The sequence below is a fragment of the Selaginella moellendorffii genome, unplaced genomic scaffold, assembly GCF_000143415.4.
Source record: "Selaginella moellendorffii unplaced genomic scaffold, v1.0 SELMOscaffold_23, whole genome shotgun sequence".
Taxonomy (NCBI): domain Eukaryota; kingdom Viridiplantae; phylum Streptophyta; class Lycopodiopsida; order Selaginellales; family Selaginellaceae; genus Selaginella; species Selaginella moellendorffii.
In genome coordinates, this window is record NW_003314284.1 from 602693 (window position 1) to 623340 (window position 20648).

Below are 20648 nucleotides of genomic sequence, written 5' to 3' on the forward strand. Positions count from 1 at the left end.
TCCGTTGCTCGTGCAGTGAGTAGCTGAGACCAGGTAGGAGCTGGTACCATAGGTGAGAACCTTGGCAAGGGAACTTAGCAAAAGCCAAGGCGGTGTTGGACAGATAGACGAGGTAAGCTAGCAAGTTGGAAAGGAAAAATCTGTGGCTTACAACTCCAAAGTGTATGAATGATGTGCAGTGCTTCTTGGGCAAGGTGTAGTATCTCAGTCGTTTTGTGGATCATCTTTCTGATCGCACTGCACCATTGCGAGCATTGCTGAAGTCATCAACATCATCTTTCATCTGGTCTCCGGATTGTGAGCGGGCATTCGGGGATCTCAAAGAGCTATTGACGACTCTTCCAGTTTTGGCATATCCTAACTACACTCGACTTTTTATTTGGCGCGTGGATGCTTCTGACATTGGTCTTGGAAGTGTGTTGATACAAAAGAGTTCGAGTGTGCTTAGTTAGCGCCATCCCATTGCATATATAAGCCGTACATTACAACCAGTGGAAATGAACTACTCCACGACAGAGAATGAGTGTTTAGCAGCAGTTTCGGGTTTCGAAAAACTTCATGCATATCTATATGGTTCTCGGACATTACTTGAAGGTGATCATGCTACTATTACTTCATTATTGAAGAGGAAGAACCTGGTTAGTCGTACTACTTGATAAGCTTCAAATATATGATTTTGATGTTGTTCATCACCCAGGGAGTTCTATAGTTGATGCTAATGCCCTTTTTCGAGCTCTTTTTCTTTCTCCATTCTCTTCTCATGTTTCTGATGAGCCTGTTGTTCTAGCCTCTATGGATTTTCTAAACGAGGATTCTGTGCCGTCAGCAGTTGCTGTCCTTGACGTTCAGTGTCCACAAGGCGCGGAGAAGGATCTACCTTCTCTTGATGAGGTTAGCGAGGCTCAAAAGATTGAACTATGGATTAAAAGGCTTTAAGATGGGTTTGAGAATCCTGCATCACTTGCTGATGACTTGCATTTCCAGCATTTACATTCTCAATATCGCCTTGAAGACGGCCTTTTTTATTTTGTGGGGACAGATCCTGATGATCATTTACGGCTGGTGGTGCCTTCTATCTATGAAACACAAAATCCCTAGGCCCCAAAATGGAGCTGGAAGGGCGCCACATGGTAGTGGCTGAAGCGAAAGCCAAACGAGTGTAACACGTTTGGATTAAAAGCTCCGCCTTGAAAGGTCGAAAGCGGGAGTGGAACTCCCAACAAAGTGCTCGAGGAATGAGCACGAAGCTAGCAATAAGTGAGGCTCTAAAAAGGGACCCAAAAGGACCAACATATGACACGTGGTAGAGTCCAAGATGCAGTCTGAGGTGGACCGAGACGGAGTCTGAAATGGAGTCCGAGATGGAGTCTGAGGTGGAACGAGACAGAGTCTGAAATGGAGTCCGAGATGGAGTCCGAGATGCACTGAGACGGAGTCCGAGATGCAGTCCGAGATGGAGTCCGAGGTGGACCGAGACGAAGTTTGAGATGGAGTCCGAGATGCACCGAGACGGAGTTCGAGATGGAGTCCGAGATGGAGTTCGAGGTGGACCGAGACGAAGTCCGAGATGGAGTCCGAGATGGAGTCTGAGGTGGACCGAGACGGAGTCCAAGATGGAGTCCAAGATGGAGTCCGAGGTGGACCGAGATGGAGTCCGAGATGGATCTGAGATGGAGTCCAAGGTGGACTGAGACGAAGTCCAAGATGGACCTGAGATGGAGTCCGAGGTTGAGACCGAGACCGGGACCGGGACCGAGACCAAGACCGAGATTGGGACAGAGACCGAGACCAAGGCTGAGGCCGAGACCAAGGCCGAGACCGAGGCCGAGGCCAAGTCCGAATTCGAGTCCGAGTCCGAGTCCGAGTCCGAGTCCGAGAGCGTGAAAGCCCAAAGCGTTCGTCTCCCAAACCCTGGGGGGTTTGGTGAGCTCCAAAAGTATAGTAGGGGGAGGACTGCAGTGGAGCCAATTTGGCCAGGAAAGGCTAGTTTGGCCCAGGAAGGCTGTACCCAGTGTTGGGTGATGAGCTGCCCACTGGGAAGTCCAAGACTAGAGTGAATACGAACCGATAAGTGGGGTAGCTTGGTGAAGTGTTCAAGAGCCGGCTCTAGTTCCCCCGGGAGATCAACTGGCTGATGCTCCCAATCCAAGTGTGGGTGGCATTACCTACTTGGATACCAGGCATGGCTCAACGAAACCTCGCTCTAAGCCCATGGCTAGAGCACCCAAAGGTGGAAGGCGGGGAAAGTACCTACGAGGCTTGCGTAAGGCCACAGTGTTCCGAAATGTTGTCCCAAAGGCCCAGACTGTGGAAAGGAAGAGGAGCCGTCCTTTGGTGTAGTGACCAAGGATACAGTCGTGTGGTGAGGAAATCCTAAAGGACCGTGGGACTTAGTGGTCGGGCCTGTGGGCCTTGATTCAGTGGCAATGTTGGCGAACATGCCCATGGGCAGAAAGGGACTTGGTGGGGACTGGAAAAAGGATATTGGGGGAAGCTAATCTCCATGTCTGTGGGCATCCTAAGGATGCTAAGGAGTGGATCTGGGATAATCACTCATGGACGGATGGCCCAATCTTTGAGAGATGGGACGGTGATGTAGGTGGTGTCAAACCACCGATGTGACCAAGGTGAATGGGCACGGCTTTAGCGTAACAGGTTGATATGTCAGTGGTACCTTGGGGTGTCGGTCATGGGATCGGACACATGAAGCACTTGGACCAAGTGCAAAGGTTGAGTGGCGGGGATGCCATTCTCGGGGCTAGTAAGCCCAAGTCTAAAATAGGACTTATGAAGGTTGTGAGTGAGACTCCTCCAAGTGGTCAAAGGTGTGGTTAAGTGACTAAAGTAGAATGGAAAAATTAGTCGCTTACAACTTGGTATCGGAGCTGTTCCTTAGTCCGACTTTTATTGGTGCTCAAGTATATCACTATTGATATTGGCAACGGAAGGTCCTAGGAGTGGGCCTATCCTTGAGGAGTAGCATGTCGAGAGGACATAGCTCTCCACTGAAGTTCATGCGGGAACTTGGGCGTGATGTGGTGGATAGAAAAGGGGCCAGTAAGGGAACGACTTTGGGATCTTGGGAGCAATATAAAGGTTTCCTTAGAGAGTTGAGGATGTGATCCAAATGAGCATTTGACTCAGCAAACTGACTAATGTAGTTATGGTAAACAACTACAATTAGGATCACGGGAAAAATAGAGACTCCAAAGCAATAAAGGAATCACAAGATTATCCTCATATAGTTGAGGCTGATGCTCATGAATGTGAGACCAGAAATAATGACCGCGGGAGGTCAAATACAGAAAAGGACATCAGTCATTGAAATGGTAACCGAAGCTACCTCTAATAAATGCTGGAACAACCTAAGGAGTTGGGGGTACTTAAATACTTAAAGATGAGTTGCTATTCTCATCACATGGACAAGTGATCCTAAGGGGCAAAGGTTAACCCCAAGAAAATCATCAAGTGTCGAAGTAACACTTGTAAAGATTGTCCTTGTGGGTAGGACATGAATACAAAAAATTGTATTCCAGTGAGTTGGCACCTCGAAAACTAAGACCTCGTAGGTTGTTGGATTAGTAAAGTCCAAAATGCTAGATGACTCAAGTGGAGTCAGAGAATGGTCCTAAGGGATTGGTTGAAGCATTTGGACTGAGGTGTATGGTGCCCTATGAAGTATGGGGAGGATCATAAGATCCAAGTATGAGAACAGTAGGTATCTCATTGATGGCAGAATGTGCTATATTAAAGTTGTGGGAAAGATGTTCCCAGAAGAAAACAACTTTGGCACAAAGTTGGGTGCAAACACTATGGTGCGGTGCTAATGGATAGTTAGCATGAAGAACAACTATATTGGTCTTGGCAAAGACCTAGACACTAATAAGTAGTGTTGTAAGGATAGGCTCGCGGGGCCAATGGTGTGGAAACACCAAATGTGCCAAGGTGGGATACCTTGAGGCTATGTTGGTGGGTTCATAAGAACCCCTTGCGAAGGGAATCCCAATAGAAATGGGAATGGCATAGCCTAAGCTGGAAGGCATGTGGTAGAGTGTGGTGACCAAAATAATGATGGAGGTGTGGAAGCACCAGCAATGAGTTGTAGGACTTGACAACTATGAGGCAATTAAGCAAAAGGTGCAAGATAATTGGTTAAACTGGTAGAAGGTAGCTACCCGAAACTTCTTAATGGCATAAAGAAGTTAAATATACCCTTATGGGGGATAAATTGCTTATGTTGCAATATAGTAAGTCAATGTCGTAAATGAGAATGCTCATTGTCCAAGAGGCCATCATTTGGGACATCCAAACACTCTAGAACACCAGAAGGTGGTATTTGATGTCGTGAGGGCAATAGATAAAGCCCAAGGGACTAAGTCCCTAGTGAATGATGGATAGAAGGTGCTATCCAAATGTCCAAGGTTGCGGAGACGGGAGAAGACTGTCTACCCGAATTAGATAAAGCCAAAAATGGAATTTTGGCAAGGCTAGTGATGGGCATGTAAGGGCCCATAACCAACAACATTAATCCCAGTATGTGGGATTATAAGGTGAGTATACCTGGATTGAGGAACCACTCCCTAGGCTATCAGATCAGTTCATCCTTAAGAATACTTGCTAAGGCATGATAGAAAGTGCAAAGCCATCCTCCTAGTTTAGAGGAGAATGACTGAAGAAAAGGTGTGAAGCCAAAAGCAAGTAGTAAGGGGATAGAACCAAACCATAAGAATCGAAGGGCATAACCAAGAGTGGTTATGTCAGTTGGGAGTGGAGAATCAAGTGGGGGCTCAAGGGTATTGTTGCTAGCAACCGTGATGTCATGGAGAGTCTAAAATATGGAATTGTCCATGTTAGACTATATGGCAACTAGAAAGCTTGCCAAAAGGGAGGCCTTAGCAAGCTAAGGGACAAAGTTCCTTCAAAGTTCCCAAAGACGATTCTAAGTAGCTTAGTACCTAGAAAGCCAAGCGTAAATGGTTCCTAGAACGCATGAAATCAGAGTGGTGCAGCAGAAGCATGGTCTTGAAGTTGGCCATGAGGCAAGGCCATCAAGGTTGGGGAAGTGGTTCCTGAGTGTTCAAAGAGAGGGCTTTGAATGAAAGTCAAGGGTTAAGGACTTTCACGCATATGCATGAACCATGTTATGGTGGCCAGATGACTTGCTAAGGGAGATTGGCAAGTCAGGGGGACAAATCCCCTAATTGAAGGTGCTAACTTCAAAAGGGGTGGCCCATGGGGCCAAGCATGGAGGAGTCAATGCATGATCACAGACTTGTCAAGTAAGAGGACTTGGCAGTGCGGAGGAACTAGGTTCCTAAGCTGTGATCTATAGCGCGCTTTAAATATAAGTTGGTGCACCGGTGTGGGGAGTCACGCCAGGCATTTTGGATGATGCCTTCCGTAAATGCATATACGGAGGTTGGGTTCAAGTCCCGACCCTTTAGTGCTTGGGTTCGAGTCCCAAATCACTAGAGCATGGTGATGGTTTGGAATATGAGGACACTTGTATTTCGGTGGTCATGGACTCTCAATGAGGAGATTGGCTTGGGCACACCGCCAAGCAGGGGATGCCTCAGAGTCGTGATGCGCAGTTAGATTGCTTAGAGTGAAAGTTTGGCATATTTAACTTGAACACTTTGGTGCAAAGGGCACCAAGGACGTGGTGAATGAGATGGGGACACCCAGTCTCAGTTGCTATGGATCCTTGGCCGGAAAGGCTGGTTTGGGCGCACCGCCAAGTGTGGGGGATGCCCTCGAGGTCATAGTCAACAACATAGAGGGGCTTAGTTCCTATTAGTAGACCTATTAAGGGGTCAAGATGAGATCACTAGGTGATCTTGTGGCTAAACAAGGACAAAGTCTTTATTTGGGTTAAGGAATATGATTCCTAGTTCAAAGTGTTGATTTGAACTATTGATAATAGTGTAGCTTGGTCAAGGTGACCAAGTAAGGGAAATGAGCTATGTCAATGCTATGGCATAGTAAATCCGAAGAAGGTAGTCTCTATAAGAGATCCAAGGGAGGATCTCAAAAGTTGGGTTGTGGATAGAGCCCACAACAGAAAATGTTAAAAAGACATACTAGGGGTGAACACCCTCTGGACTTGGCAAAGCAAAGTGTTTGCTATGGAACTGAAAGGAAACCTTGAAAATGGAGGTAGCAATCCTATGTTGTTGGGTGCAACAATTAAGGATAGGAGTAAAAGACTAGTGGCTAAGAAAAGAGCCATGGAAATCCTAGGAAAGAATCCAAATGGCAAAGTTAGGCTAGGAACACTATTGTGTTGGGTGCTGACGAATTGTGGGAAACACAATGTGTTTCCAAGGATGGATTCCCAACTGCTCCGATTTGGCGAAAGTGGGAGCTCCAAGGGAGGGCCATGGACAGCCCTAGCACAAAGTATGATACCTGGAACTTAGTGCCCAAGGTGGCATGAAATAAAAGAGAGGATGATGATGCCCTCAAAGTAGAGAACTTCCTAAGATGGGGAAGTGGAGTTGCACAATATGTGCAATGCAAAGTGTTGGAGACACCTAGGAAATTAATTTCAAGAAGTCAAAAAGTAAAAGTTCCAAAGTGCAAATGTTCAATCAATGGAAACTGAGACTACTCGAGAAGCAGTAGTGGGATTGAGATAGAGAAGGTGCCTCTAATGGGTTTAGCGATGACTAAACCAATAAATGGAGAAAACCACCACAAGTGGTCAAATAAGTCTCTAACTTGGAAAGACTATACTCCTTAGAGGATGGACAAGGCATGATGAGCCTTTGGTGTCAAACCATAGACAAACTTTGGTTGGGTGCCAAGGATGGAAATGGTAATACATGTGGGTGTTACTTTATAAAAGAGGTTTATTGTTCGATGAGGACATCGAACTTCGTCTATGGGTGGTGGAGTTGTGAGACACAAAATCCCTAGGCCCCAAAGTGGAGCGAGGTAGTGACTGAAGCGAAAGCCAAATAAGCGTAACACATTTGGACTAAAAGCTCCTCCTTGAAAGGTCGAGAGCGGGAGTGGAACTCCCAACAAAGTGCTCAAGCAGGCAATAAGTGAGGCTCTAAAAAGGGACCGAGACCGAGACCGAGACCGGGACTAGGACCGAGACCGAAACCGAGATTGGGACGGAGACCGAGACCGAGACCGAGACCGAGCCCGAGCCCGAGCCCAAGCCCGAGCCCGAGTCTGAGAGGGTGAAAGCCCAAAGCGTTCGTCTCCCAAACCCTGGGGGGCTCCAAAAGTATAGTAGAGGGAGGACTGCAGTGGAGCTAGTTTGGCCAAGAAAGGTCAGTTTGGCCCAAGAAGGTTGTACCTAGTGTTGGGTGATGAGCTACCCACTAGGAAGTCCAAGACTAGAGTGAATATGGACCGACAAGCAGGGTAGCTTGGTGAAGTGTTCAAGAGCCAGCTCTAATTCCCCCAGGAGATCGACTGGCCGATGCTCCCAATCCAAGTGTGGGTGGCACTACCTACTTGGATACTAAGCGTGGCTCAATGGAACCTCGCTCTAAGCTCATGGCTAGAGCACCCAAAGGCGGAAGGCAGGGAAAGTACCCACGAGGCTTGCGTAAGGCCACAGTGTTCCGAAATGTTGTCCCAAAAGGCCCAAACTGTGGAAAGGAAGAGGAGTAGTCCTCTGGTGTAGTGACCAAGGATACAGTCGTGCAGTGAGGAAGTCCCAGAGGACCGTGGGACTTAGTGGTCGGGCTTGTGGGCCTTGATCCAGTGGCAGTATTGGTGAACATGGCTATGGGCAAAAAGGGACTTAGTGGGGACTGAAAAAAGGATATTGGGGAAGGCTAATCTCCATGTCTGTAGGCATCCTAAGGATGCTAAGGAGTGGATCTGGGATGATCACTCATGAACAGATGGCCCAATCTTTGAGAGATGGGACGGTGATGTAGGTGGTGTCAAACCACCGATGTGACCAAGGTGAATGGGCATGGCCTTAGCATAATGGGCTGATATGTCGGTGGTACTTTGGGATGTCGGTCATGGGATCGGACACATGAAGCACTTGGACCAAGTGCAAAGGTTGAGTGGCGGGGATGCTATTCTCGGGGCTAGTAAGCCCAAGTCCAAAATAGAATTTATGGAGGTTGTGAGTGAGACTCCTCTAAGTAATTAGAGGTGTGGTTAAGTGACTAAAGTAGCATGGAAAAATTAGTCACATACACTATCTTTATTCTGCGGTTTCTCCATACCTACCATGATTCTCTTGTTCTAGGTGGGCATATGGGACATTGTCGTGTAACCGAGAAGCTGCACAAGTCTTTCTATTGGCCGAAGATGCGACACGATATTATCCAGTATGTGCATAGCTGCGTTTGGTGCCAAGCTCGTAATACTCCCCCTTTTGTTGCGGAAGGATAGTTAGAGTCAATTGCAGTTTCCCGTCCGTTTGAGTTGGTGGCATTTGATCTTATGGGACCTCTTCAATAATCGACTGCTAACAATGAGTATGTTATTATTGCTTTTAATTACTTGACTCGTTGGGTGGAAGTTGGTGCTTTTGCTAGCACCTCTACAACTGCTGTTGGATACTTCCTCCTCAATCGAGTGGTGTTTCAGCATTCTTGTCCAGAGCGAATTCTTTCGGATAATGGTCCCGCATTTATGGCTGAGGCATTTCATGCTTTGATGTCTCAGTTGGGGATACGCCACATTTTCACGAGTGCTTATCATCCACAATCAGACGGTCTGGTGAAACGGCTCGTTTGGACATTCAAGGGGATGATTGCGAAGTATGTGAACTTTCAACATTTGGATTGAGATGGTTATTTACCGTCTCTTTGGTATGCATATATCACAGGGGTGCAGAATTCTGTTGGTGCTTCACCATATAAACTCCTATATGGTCATGATCTAGTATTACCAACGGAGCTAAGTTTACTTTCGTGATTGCCACGAGCTACAGATGCTAGGTCATGGGATCAGTATTTGACGAACATTCTTCCACTTGTCCAAGTAGAGTCTGCCAAACACTTAGGCCGCGTACAAGTGGGACAACAACGGCGGTACAACTCCCATTATCGTGCACTTGCGGAGTACAAAATGGATGATTTGGTGTTAGTCCATTTTCCTCACCTTACAGTAGTTTATCTAAGAGGCTCCTTACACAGTGGAAAGGACCGTATCGGGTGTTGCGACAGGTTGGATCACAAGTTTATGAGGTTTGGCATGACGTCCAGTAGGACAATCCTTTAGAGATTGTGCATATGCAGCGGTTGAAACGCTTCATATAAAGGGATCAAGAGCAATTAATACCACCTACAAATCTGCCTCCTCCTAACGTCCCTTTAAATCCCAGCCTGTCTACAAAAGAACCCTGATGGTTTTCTATTATTCCAAGAGGGGGGATAATGCGAGGGCCAAGTGTACGGCTATGATGCTATATACTAATATTAGCATAATGGGATTTTGGTAGCCATTGGATTGGTTTCAATGCAGACCACTCGTTCCTCTATATAAGCTAGGGTTTTTGGGATAATTGATATGCACATTTTTGTATTCCCTTTCCATATTCCAAGCACTCACAATTGAAGCTACCATATATCAAAATCCTCTAATAAAAATCAAATATATAAAAATTTTTGTTTTCTTATAATACAGTATTCTTTAACTTTAATAACTATATTAAAAACTCCTTTGGATGTTAATATTTCTTTAGTATCACTATAATTTACTAAGTATATATGTGTAAGCTCTATGTTGCAAGTATTTATGAAATATCACATGGATTTAAAACTTGAAAGTTTCCAAATCTTGGATAATATTTTAATTCAGATATGATATATAGTCTTGATAATAATATAAGCTGTAAAGTTAAATAAAATTTTAATTTTCATATCTAATAAAATTTTATATAAAAATATAAGAAGAAGTATATAGATATATTTTAATTTTTATATCTTTATAAATTAAAAAAGAAAAGTTTTAGATCTTCACTTCAGAATTTAATTTTAAATATCACATTAACCTCTGAATTATAAATAGTTACATTTTTTGTTTGCTTAAGAAAACCTGTAAAGGGTGAGATGGTAGTGGATAGACCTAGAATATGCTTAGATATTCTAGGATATTCTACTCTAACGGTTTTTATTCATTTAGATTAATCTTGTATTTATAATTTATAGACATATGTATAATTTATAAAATTTCTTAAACCTTTTCTAGTATACTATTTCTTAGTCTATCATCTAATGGTTGATATGCAATAAGATTAATCTTGTGTTTATAAATTATAAACATTCTTATAATTATAAACTTTATTTAATCAATTGGATTAATAAGTAAGAATAACACTACTGTTAAGCAAACCATACATGCAACATGTAACAATTTTTTAGTTTTTCACTTTCTAGTTTTTTTAATTTCTAAAACTTTAGTGTCTATCATAATATTTATCATGCATATAGGGTGACAAAATAGGTAGTGGTCATGTTTGAAAGATATAAGCTCTTTGCCACTTCTAACTCCACATGTCAATCACCATTCACTTTGCTATTCTTCCATTCACAATAATCATTGTCTAAAAATAGATATTCCAATTTTTCATATTCAAAATATGGAGGACAATATCAGCTTTCACAAGTTGAAGACATCCAATTTGTGGAAAAGCTTGTCTCCCGGATCAGGAGAGCAGCATGCATTGCCGAGGCCACATTGCATGCACTGTCGCAACCAAATACGAATCTGTCTTGATGTTCATGATGAATGAACATCACAGGCTTTTTATAGGCTTCAAGTCATGGAACCATGTTTATTATTGTTAAATAATTTAATTGATCAAATAATTATAAACATATTTATAATTTATAAATCAACATTAGATAGTTGGCATTCCTGTTGCAACCATGGAAGATATGGTCCATGTAAGGTAGGAGTGTTAAAGCTCTTTGATCTTCCTATCAAGGAGAAGATGAAGTATTATACAGATGGAATATTGTGCCTTGGGCAGGATCCAACTATATTTCAAGCATTAAACAAGCATGAAACAGCTGAGTAAAACTTTGCTATCAACATTGTTTGAAGGACTCAAGCTAGATTCAAGCCACCTACCGAAATTGTTTGGAGACTCGAAAATGATCTTGCAATTGAATTATTATCTGCAATGCCCAAATCCCGATGAATGGCAGCAGCAGATTGACAATCCAGACTCCAGGCTAGAAAGGGTGATCTTTGATATATTTACTAATGCAAAAGCCTTATAGTGCCTTATAGACATTTCAGCAGCTAACATTTATTTACCAGTTAGTCTCTTTCGAAGAGTGACGCTATAAAACTTTGCTGTTCTAATGCACAATATCAAGCTCACAATGGATGCAAACAAGCACACTCCAGCCATGACGAAGAAGGTTGTTCTGTAGCAATGTGGTCCATGGCAAAGGAGTTCATCACCATCCAAACTTCCATCGCTTGGTCCAAGCTTACTCTCGCGGTCGTATAAAACTCCTGCCACCCGGACGGACAAAACATAAGTTCCCAGCGCCTTAGCGACGTAAGTTACGTTTTGGAGCGTCCCATAGAACCTGAGTCCGAAGATCTCCGCTATCATGGTGTAAAGAACCGACCACTGGCCACCGATTGACAGCCCAATCAAAACCGAGCTGTAGAAGAGCGCTCCGGGAAGCCCAAGAGCGATTATCAAGCTCCCAAGCGAGAGAAGCAAGAGAACCAGGCACAGGAAGAAGGGCCTTGCGACGCCATAGCTGGCGAGGCATATATCCGAGATGAAGCCAACGCCAACGCCACCGATGAAGTCCCAGATGCTAAGGAGGGCGATGAAAGTGTTTGTTCCGGCCTGGGAGTAGCCAAGGGACGTTCCAATCTGGCCGAAATTGTTGGTCACAGTTAGCACAGCGCCAATGCCACAGGTTGAAGCCACGAAGATGAGAAACATGTCGATGCTACAGAGCGCCTGGAGGATTGTGAAATCGTCTCCTCGCTTGACGGGCGATCCTTTAATGAAGAAGATCGAAATGTGCGAGGCGATAGCTGGAGCAGCGGCGTCTGCTTCATGATCCGGAGGATCTACGTCTTGATAATCTATTTGAGGAGTTTCTATCGCTGCGTTTTCCATTAGATCAACATCAACTTCTTCGCGATGGCGATGCCGGAGGGTTTTGGATTCCTGTCTCAGAACCACAAGAGCTGGGATGGAGAGAATGATCAGCATAATGGAAAAGAAGGCCTTGATGATCCGAGATTCTAGGCGCACGAAATGCTGGAGGATGATAATAGCCATGAGATATCCAGCCAGGATCAAAGTTACTGACAAGAAGGCGAAGAGCGTTCTCGAGTCATTGTAGCGGCCGTCGAGTGGGACGGATCGAATGACAAACGCGAATAGAAGGCACAAGAGTGATGGAAACCAGGCCAGCAAGAGAACGAATGAATCGTCACTGCGAGAGAAGAAGGCCTGGTAAAGCAGCGTGAACATCGCAACGCTCAATCCCTGCGTACTGTCGAGAAGACTAAGAACCATGCCCTGGTTCTTGGGGAAATTCTTGGCACAGGCCACAAGAACAGCGGTGGTGGTGAAGGCTGCCGATGCGCCGATCATAAAGAGATAGAAGCACAGTTCCCAGACATGGGGCTGGGCGATTCTCTGCGTTGTAGCCAGCCATATCGTGAAGTATCCAGCAAAGTTTAGCGCGAATCCAAGGAGGAGCACGACCCAGGGCCCGGTGAGATCATAGACGAGGCCGGAGAGAATCCCGACGCTGGTGCCAACGTCCTTAAAGAAGCTTATGGTGTTGATATTCTTTTGGTTGTAGTCGAGGGACAGCTTGAGATGCTGCGAGAAGAGGCTGAAATTGTTGAGTGATCCTCCGGAGGAGATCATGAGGAAGAAACTTGCCAATGCAACCATCCATCGACTGTTGTAGAGGTGTTTGATCGTCCCAACCATGATCCTATGCTAAACTTTAGATTGACATAAGAGTGGAGAGCATATATTTAAAGTATGGATAGAATTCAAATCGAAAGAGAACATATTCACTGTCTTTCTTGTCTCAATGACTAGTTTTTCTACCCGGCCCTTCCAGAAAGAAAATGTGTCCAAGCAGCACACAACAAGGACTGAAGACCAGGAGGCCAGGAGAGGAAGATCTGCAAGATGTAGCTCTAATTTCAAATCTTGACATCTTTGCATCCATCCTCATGCTTGACAATGGATTATCTATTTATGTTATTTCGATAATCTCGTGACTGATGGATGTAGAAAATCGAAGCCGCGATGTCGGCTCCCTCCTTCGCTGCTGCTCCCGGCTTCGTCGCTTAGTATCCAGAGTCTCGAAAAAGAAAAGACGTGTTGTTTCTAAGGAATTGAGGTGATGGCCACGTGGGCTGCCATAGAAAGAAGATCTATCGCGGCCACCAACTTGGACTTTAACATCATGAAAAATCAACTATATAAACCGACCAATTCTATGCCATCTCGTTCATCTTATTTCCTCCTAAGTTTGTAACTATGCCTTCCTTTGTTGCAAATGCCAATCAGCAGACTGATGTTCTTCCAAAGGGTGTCAAAGCTCTCATGGATAATGGCCTCGTTACCATTCCTGGCCGTTATGTCAAACCTCCCAGCCACCGAGCTGTGAAGCATTTGATCGTTCCTGGAGTGGAGATCCCTGTGATTGACATGGCTGCATTGGAGAGTGACCGAGAGAAATTTGTTCAAACTTTGTGCAAGGCTTCGAGTGAATGGGGCATCTTTCAGGTATTTTGATGTGTACCTGCTCAAAAGGATCATTCATAATATGATGTCACATGCAGGTGATCAACCACGGGATTCCTGTTGCAACCATGCAAGGCATGGTCCATGGAGTGCTTGAGCTCTTTGATCTTCCTATTGAGGAGAAGATGAAGTATTATACGGAGGAGGTGTTTGTGCCCGTGCGGTACTGCACGAGTATGACACCTTCTCAAGAGACTCATATGGAGTGGCACGATCACTTCCAGCACTACTTTTCAAACAGAGAAAAAGAGCATCCATGGCCGGAAAAACCAGCCTGCTACAAGTAAATGAGCTTGACTAATCTGGATTTCATGAGATTGCTTGGTTTCTTGGATATTGCAGGAGGCTAGCTTCCAGCTATGTTTCAAGCGTGAGACATCTGAGTCAGACTCTGATGTCTGCTTTGTCTGAAGGACTCGGGCTGGATTCAAACTGCCTCGCGAAATCGTTTGGAGACTCAGAGATGATCTTGCGATCAAATTACTATCCGCCGTGCCCAAATCCCGACCTTGCTCTTGGGATGAATGGCCACACCGATAGTGGCGGTTTGACAATCCTGTTTGAAGATCAAGTTGGCGGACTCCAGGCCAGGAAAGGTGATCTCTGGTACGACTTGAAGCCTATAAAGAATGCATTCATTGTGAACATTGCTGATCAGCTTGAAGTAAGTGACTTGAATTGATTTTAATCATGGCTTTGTTCGTTTCCATGCCAGATTTTGAGCAATGGAAAATACAAGAGCATTGAGCACCGAGTCCTTGTCCAGCCTGATCAAACGCGTCTCTCCATCGTGGCATTTTGCAATCCATCACGGGATGCTGTGATAGGACCCCTGCCAGAACTTATTGATGAGCAAAACCCGCCACTCTACAAGTCAACCTTATACCAAGAGCACATCACAAATGTCTACACAAAATATTTGGATGGCAAGCATTCACAAAAGCTCCAAATAAACTAAACCGCTCTGGACAACGAGCTGTTACTAAAATAAAATAATACAAATAATAAATCTTCTATTTTATAAGAGAGAACCGTCTCCAAAGATCTCTACAAAGGCAGGATGCTCCACAACTCCATTCTTGCTTCCACTCTCTACGTTAGTTCATCTAGTGCTCATGTACGTGGAACTGCAAGAATAATTTAAGAGGCGATTTATATAGGTTCAAATATAAAAGAAAAAAGCCTATGAACAAAAATAAACTTCATTTTCCAATTAATTAAAAGTGATTAAATGTCCTTATTTTTACATAAAGTATTGGCTAAATGAAAGTCTAAATTCAGAAAGTTACAAGGTTTCAACAAAAATTAAGTCATTTGATAGCCTAGTCATCAATGAGAGCTTCCTTCACAACACAAGCCATTAAGGACCTCCAAAGCATAGCCATCAATAAGAGCTTCCTTCATAGCACAATTGTCTAGTCGATGGTAGCTGCTTGAATTTGTGATCACATGTCAAATAATGCACAAGATTTGGTATCAATGAACTATAATTTATATTAAAAACTATATACTGTCTAAGATATAAAAAATTATGTGAAAACCCATATGAAAGGATATATTAGTGTGCAAGAAAAACAAACCATATATATTTCTAAACATAATGCTGGAATTAACTATACATCAATTAAATGTAACAAACATACCAAATCCAAAAACCACATCAGCAGCTATTGTGACCTTGGTATGGTGTGCAATTTGTAAAAAACGTAGCTTTGTATATGTAGATTTCTATGGGCACACCATAGGTCAAATCTAATATCCATTAGTGGATTTCTCACACCAAAAAATATTCTAGAGTATACTTTATTGTCAGATAAATTTTCAGCAGTACTATAATGCCCATTCTAATGTATTCATTCATGCCAATAATATGTAGATCAGAACTTCTGTTGCAGGCACTTGGCCTGGGGTATTTGCTCCCTAGCTGTGAATAAGTTGTAGCAAACTCATTGTGTAGGTGGAATAGGGTTTGTTCAAATATGCAATGGTATGCAAGAGATGGAAAGTGTTGGTTGTGGTGGTGTTGGTCTTCTAGAGCAAATGTTAAATGTTTTGATCATGAAAGCTAAAAATCATGAAGGTTGCCACCTAATCAATCTTCTCCTAAGCATGCTACAAGGCTGGATCTTATTCTATGGCTTATTTGATCCTCTTGCTGGCAATTCCTTGTTTATGAGTACTACCAAATCAACAACAGGAAGCATTTCAATTTGTATTGATAAAGGCTTTTTCCACTGCTGTTCCACGGGAGTTTACGTGACCAAGAGGAAGTTGACGAAGGCAGCTGCATGGAGGAAGACAAGATGTTGCCTTGAGAAATCATTATGCAGCTCAACGTTGGCGACAAGAGCCGCCACAAGCATTGCCAGGATGATTTTCAGCATTGCCTCCATCTGCAGCAAAGCTAGAAGAGGAGAGATTTCACTCGCAATTGATCGGAAACACCAGGTTGTGTATTGTCCAGGCACCAGAAACACCATGGTGGAAGTTAGCTTCTAATACAATACATGAGAGCTTAGAATCTTGCTAAGTGACAAAATTTTGCAACTTTCTTGTGCTTTGCCGGAAGTGAGAGCTGAGAGGTTCGAGCAAGTGAAAGTACACTGAGTGACAATATTCCTAGCAGAAAGCCATCAGGTGTCCAAGCTAGATATCACATGCCCAAGTCAGGCATATGATTAAAGGATGGCGGGCAGATCCCTGCACAGCTTGGTCATGGTGGGATTGTTCTTGCCAAGGAGGAGCCGAAGGTTCTAGAGTTGGAAAACCTCCTTGGACTGTCACGAGTTATCTATCGAGCAGCTTGCTGGCCTTCGTGATAACTGAAGCTTGAGGATGATGCTCTTGAGGTCTTGGCAATCGCCAATCACGCTGTAGATCTTCAGGACCTCTCCAGGAACAGGAAGGATGGATTGTTGAGTGCTTGATCGTGCACTACCAGGCTTAGCTTGTCGCAATCCCTAACTTGCAATACTTGGCCCTTGGCATCAACAATCCAAGTATTGCTATGGTTCTTGGTGAGTTCTCCTCCCAGCTTGAGGCTGGTCTGATCACTTGTGCATGATGCTCTTGAGCTTGCTCACCGCAAGCACCCCAAGCCATTCCTGAGCCATGTGTAACCCACATTCAGAAGTTATGTAGTCATTGATGGACGTGAAAAAAATTTACGCATGCAAAGTTACGTTTTTTACAAATTGCACGCCATACCATACATACCTTAAGCACAGCTTGGACATAAAAATTCGTGTAACACTAGAATGCGGTCGTTCACACGTATGACATGCAAACGAAACAGAAAAGAAAGAGAGAAAGAGTACCTGGTTTGATGTACTGCAAAAGCTTCGGGGTTTATAATCTGGACAGTGTCGTTGGTGTGTGGGCAGTGAAGGCAAACCACATCACTTTGAAAACCAGACTTTCCACTTTGGTAGCAAACGGAAGAAAAGAGCCTGTTCTTTCACCCAGCTTGCCCTCGGCAATCTGTGCGAAATCCCGGCCAGGGCACCCGCATTGCGAATCTGCCAATCTTCCCGGCCACTGACTTGACAATCTTGCTGCTGTTGCCCCGGATTCTGCGAGCCGGGGGAGCTCATATCGACCTTGGTCATCCTTGCTTGCAAATCTCCCACGTACCTACGCTCTGGAATTCCCCCGCATTTTCTCCCGGATACATCTTAATCGAATAATCTCAGCTTTTGAAACCTCAGAGCCGCGGATCAGGCTTCCAATCTGGTTTCTGGCAATAATCAAGAAGTAAAAAAGACCCGGCGAGACACAAATATCTCCATTTATTCTCTCTTTGCTAGAAAGGTGGTATCACCTGAAACAGAGCATTTGCTCCACATTTTTAGGACTTGAGATTATTCTTGAAATATTCGGTATTCACGATCGATTGTCATTGCAGCTGGAATCCAATTTCTGTCTCGCCCAGCGGAGATACACCACCAAGGGAACTCGCGAGCTTCTTGAGCGTTTCCACCCTCACATACATCCAGAGAGCAGTGATGGTCCGCATCAAGCATCCTGGAAGAGGCGATCGAGCGCAAGATCGATCCATCTTATGGATAGAATAAAGTAAAGAATATTCATGATCCGTTGAGGTGCGGAGATTCTCTCTCTCTCACTCGAGGTCCAAGGTTCGATATATGAATTTTCTTGGATTTTAGGTCAGAGCAAAGCGAGCTATGGCGGTGCCGGCTGGGGGCTTTGTTCCAAATCCTCCCGATCCTGTCAATCCGGATCCGCAGACACTGCGCGAGCAGTGGCGCTACGCTACCAGGACATACGCCAAGTACTACAGCAATGCTTGGGGCAGCGCGCTGCTAGCAGGGTTCTTCTTCTTCTCCCTCGGCTGGTATATCAAGGGCGGGAATCCCACCTCCGGTGGATCATCATCGCCGAAGAAGAAGAAGTAGCTGTCCATACATCGATCGATCGATCGATCGATCTTCTACTGTCGATTGAGAGAGTGTAAGTTTTACTGGGTTCTCTCTTTTAGGTCTTTTGCCGAGTTTCTTTTCCCATTGTAGGTTGTTTCTTGGTTTCCACCACTCGAGAAGAAAACAAACCATGTCTCCTGTGATTTAAGAACCAGGTGTCAGGAAAGAAGCGCGCGACGATCGATGCATTGTTTGGAGATAAGAAAACAAGGAACGAATCGAAGATTCACAGGTTTTTCGAGCACAGCGACTGTGGATCTGACCACCAAAGCTTAAAGCTTTTCCAATTTTCGGGCAGACGTGGAAGAACACCCCAGTGCCGTGCTCGTGAAAACACGTAGTCACATTCCTCCCATGCGAATGCGAAGAGAGAGAGGTGGCCATTCCGCCCTTTGGGCCGCACGGAATGGGCCAGAGCCGTACGACAGTTAGCTGCTTAGCAACAAGAAAAAATAGAAATTAATCCAATCTCCGTTTAGATGATAGAGAGCGCCATTTTTCCAAAACTTTTGCTCTTGTCTCTGGGCGCCCAGTTTCTAGGGCTTCGAGTGATCGCTTTCCGTGACTGCCGGAGCCGATCGATCGATCGCCGCGCGGATCGCCAGCAAGAAGAGGAAGCAAGATCGAGCGCGTCGGATTGTGTCTGTGTTGCTGGATCTTGATCGGGAGCGGATGATCGGCGGTAAATTTGAGGATTCTCTGGAAATTTCTCTCCCTGAGAGCGCACTGTCACAGATTTCGCAGCGATGCATGGCACAAATCTCCTCAAGAAGGTGCTCAAGCCTCGAAATCTCACGCCGACGCCCGGGCAGAGCTCCAGCAAGAAGGACAGTGTGCCGTCGAGGAGGAGCTCTTCCGCCGGAGCCACGGATTCCAGCAGTGGCGCGCGATCGCCTGGAGGCAAGCCGACATGCACTTGCTCGCCGACGACACACGCGGGATCCTTTCGCTGCCGCCTCCACCGCGCCGGGAATGGCCGATCGCATGGCCTGACGCCCTCCGCGATGCCCAAGTCCGACGGCCCCAAGAAGCCCTTCAAGGGGAGTAGCAGCTACACGATTTCATCGGTGGATATCCATGCGCCACAGTCGAGGCCAGCGGTTCCAAGGCCGGCTCCAGCGGCGGCGGCGGCCAAGAACAAGCACCGGGGCAAGCCCAGCCGGCTCAGTCGCATGGCCAAGGCCTCGCCAGTCTCAACCACGGAAGAGATCGCTACTGGTATTGGTGACAAACTAGACGAGTAAGCTCTCTCTTTCCCAGTGATTGGATGCTTTGTTTGGATGCTCTAAACGGTAAACTGTCGCTATTGTGTGGCAGGAAAATGTCAGGCTTTGTGGATGATGCCATGGCTGCTGGAAACGGGGGGTTGGTTCGTCCAGGCTGCCAACAACGGTGCCAGAACTCCGAGGGTGTATACTCTTTCGACTCGGGTACTTCTTCTCTTTTGCTCTTCACGTAGGAGTAGTATAGCGCTTGACTAGGCATGTCCCTGCCTTGATTTTCTCTTTGGTAGTATTGATTTTTTGTTTGAGGTGTGTTCTAAGGAATGATCAAACAAATTGGCAACAACAATTTTCCATGGGAATCAGGTTTTTTCGCAAACTCTGGGATTCTTGTCAGTAAACAAACGTTCTCGGCCTGTGGCAGAGTTGTATCCTTTTCAGAAACACAGGGAGACTGAGAGTCCTCGTAGCGGCAGCCAGTCGCCCAAGCTTACTCCTCGAGGCAGCGATTTCCAGTGCGATGTGACGGAATTGTACACGCGCTTGTATGCTGCTCAGCAGACCACGGACTTCATAAGCTCAACCGAGGTGGACGCCTTGTACGATGCAAATCCGAAGATCCACAAAACCAGAGACGCCGCTGCTCTAAGAGATCGAAGTAAGAGCTTTCCCTTTGAATGATTTCTTATAGCCAGATCTTTTCGCTGCATAGAATTCACTGCCGAGGTGATTGACGACGATTCGATCCCGGCCTTTGATCTGGTCTCGGAGGTCGTAGAGGAAAGCAAGCTCTACGTCGAGCCACTCCGGATCATCGACTTCAAGCAGGAGTTCTTCCCAAGCTCGACGTGCACGTCGTTCCTCGTGCAGTGGGAGAACCTGTCCGTGAGGGATGCAACCTGGGAGAGCTCCCACTTCATCAGCGGCTATCCGCAGCTCCTCCAGGACTTCCTCCAGCGCAGGTCGGAGCAAGGCGACAGCGTCGAGTTTTTCCGCGCCATGGAAAACGTCAAGAACTTGAAAGGATTCCTGGACGATCGAAAGCAAGAAGATGTCGCAGTAGAAACTCCGGAAGATCATCAGCGAGCCAACGCTCCGGAGGGAAAAATATCTAAAGAGAATCACGATCAAGACGAGGAGGACGAGGAGAACTTTAGCAGCAGCAGCGACGATGAAGAACAAGACGAAGAAGAAGAAGAATTTTAAACGAAGTATATTCGAGTAAATATTCACCCTCCCGCCCTAAGG

At 45.4% G+C, this 20648-nt stretch overlaps 5 protein-coding genes across 5 annotated transcripts; 4 read left to right on the top strand and 1 right to left on the bottom strand.

Moving 5' to 3' along the window:
* Positions 1–11239: 11239 nt before the first annotated feature.
* On the bottom strand, positions 11240–12910 carry LOC112347696. Its single transcript, XM_024679024.1, has one exon. It carries the CDS (start codon positions 12908–12910, stop codon positions 11240–11242), a length of 1671 nt encoding a protein of 556 aa, XP_024534792.1.
* Positions 12911–13914: 1004 nt separating this feature from the next.
* LOC9656640 (flavonol synthase/flavanone 3-hydroxylase) lies at positions 13915–16665 on the top strand. The gene is made up of 3 exons (XM_024679025.1): positions 13915–13946; positions 14081–14402; positions 16567–16665. The coding sequence occupies exons 1-3, from the start codon at positions 13915–13917 to the stop codon at positions 16663–16665; spliced, it is 453 nt and encodes a 150-aa protein (XP_024534793.1).
* Positions 16666–17894: 1229 nt separating this feature from the next.
* Positions 17895–18655, top strand: LOC112347649. Its single transcript, XM_024678865.1, has one exon. The coding sequence runs from the start codon at positions 17923–17925 to the stop codon at positions 18151–18153; it is 231 nt and encodes a 76-aa protein (XP_024534633.1). The 5' UTR covers positions 17895–17922; the 3' UTR covers positions 18154–18655.
* On the top strand, positions 18532–19349 carry LOC112347697 (the record flags this gene model as incomplete). Its single annotated transcript, XM_024679026.1, has 3 exons — positions 18532–18604; positions 18752–18859; positions 18913–19349. Coding segments are annotated over exons 1-3 (618 nt in total), but the record flags the coding sequence as incomplete, so codon positions are not given.
* Positions 19312–20610, top strand: LOC9643051. The gene is made up of 5 exons (XM_002973810.2): positions 19312–19417; positions 19495–19607; positions 19722–19766; positions 19825–20058; positions 20113–20610. The coding sequence occupies exons 1-5, from the start codon at positions 19350–19352 to the stop codon at positions 20604–20606; spliced, it is 954 nt and encodes a 317-aa protein (XP_002973856.2). The 5' UTR covers positions 19312–19349; the 3' UTR covers positions 20607–20610.
* The last annotated feature ends 38 nt before the right edge of the window (positions 20611–20648 follow it).

Excerpts from the sequence above, each read along its gene's own strand:
- LOC112347649 (XM_024678865.1), top strand. The coding sequence starts at position 17,923 with ATGGCGGTGCCGGCTGGGGGCTTTGTTCCAAATCCTCCCGATCCTGTC.
- LOC9656640 (XM_024679025.1), top strand. The coding sequence starts at position 13,915 with ATGACACCTTCTCAAGAGACTCATATGGAGTG. Across the intron at positions 13,947-14,080 it reads CAAGAGACTCATATGGAGTG|GAGGCTAGCTTCCAGCTATG; the intron begins GCACGATCACTT and ends TGGATATTGCAG. Across the intron at positions 14,403-16,566 it reads ACATTGCTGATCAGCTTGAA|CTTGAGGATGATGCTCTTGA; the intron begins GTAAGTGACTTG and ends TGATAACTGAAG.
- LOC112347696 (XM_024679024.1), bottom strand. The coding sequence starts at position 12,910 with ATGGTTGGGACGATCAAACACCTCTACAACAGTCGATGGATGGTTGCA.
- LOC9643051 (XM_002973810.2), top strand. The coding sequence starts at position 19,350 with ATGGCCAAGGCCTCGCCAGTCTCAACCACGGAAGAGATCGCTACTGGT. Across the intron at positions 19,608-19,721 it reads TGTATACTCTTTCGACTCGG|GAATGATCAAACAAATTGGC; the intron begins GTACTTCTTCTC and ends GTGTGTTCTAAG. Across the intron at positions 20,059-20,112 it reads CGCTGCTCTAAGAGATCGAA|AATTCACTGCCGAGGTGATT; the intron begins GTAAGAGCTTTC and ends TTCGCTGCATAG.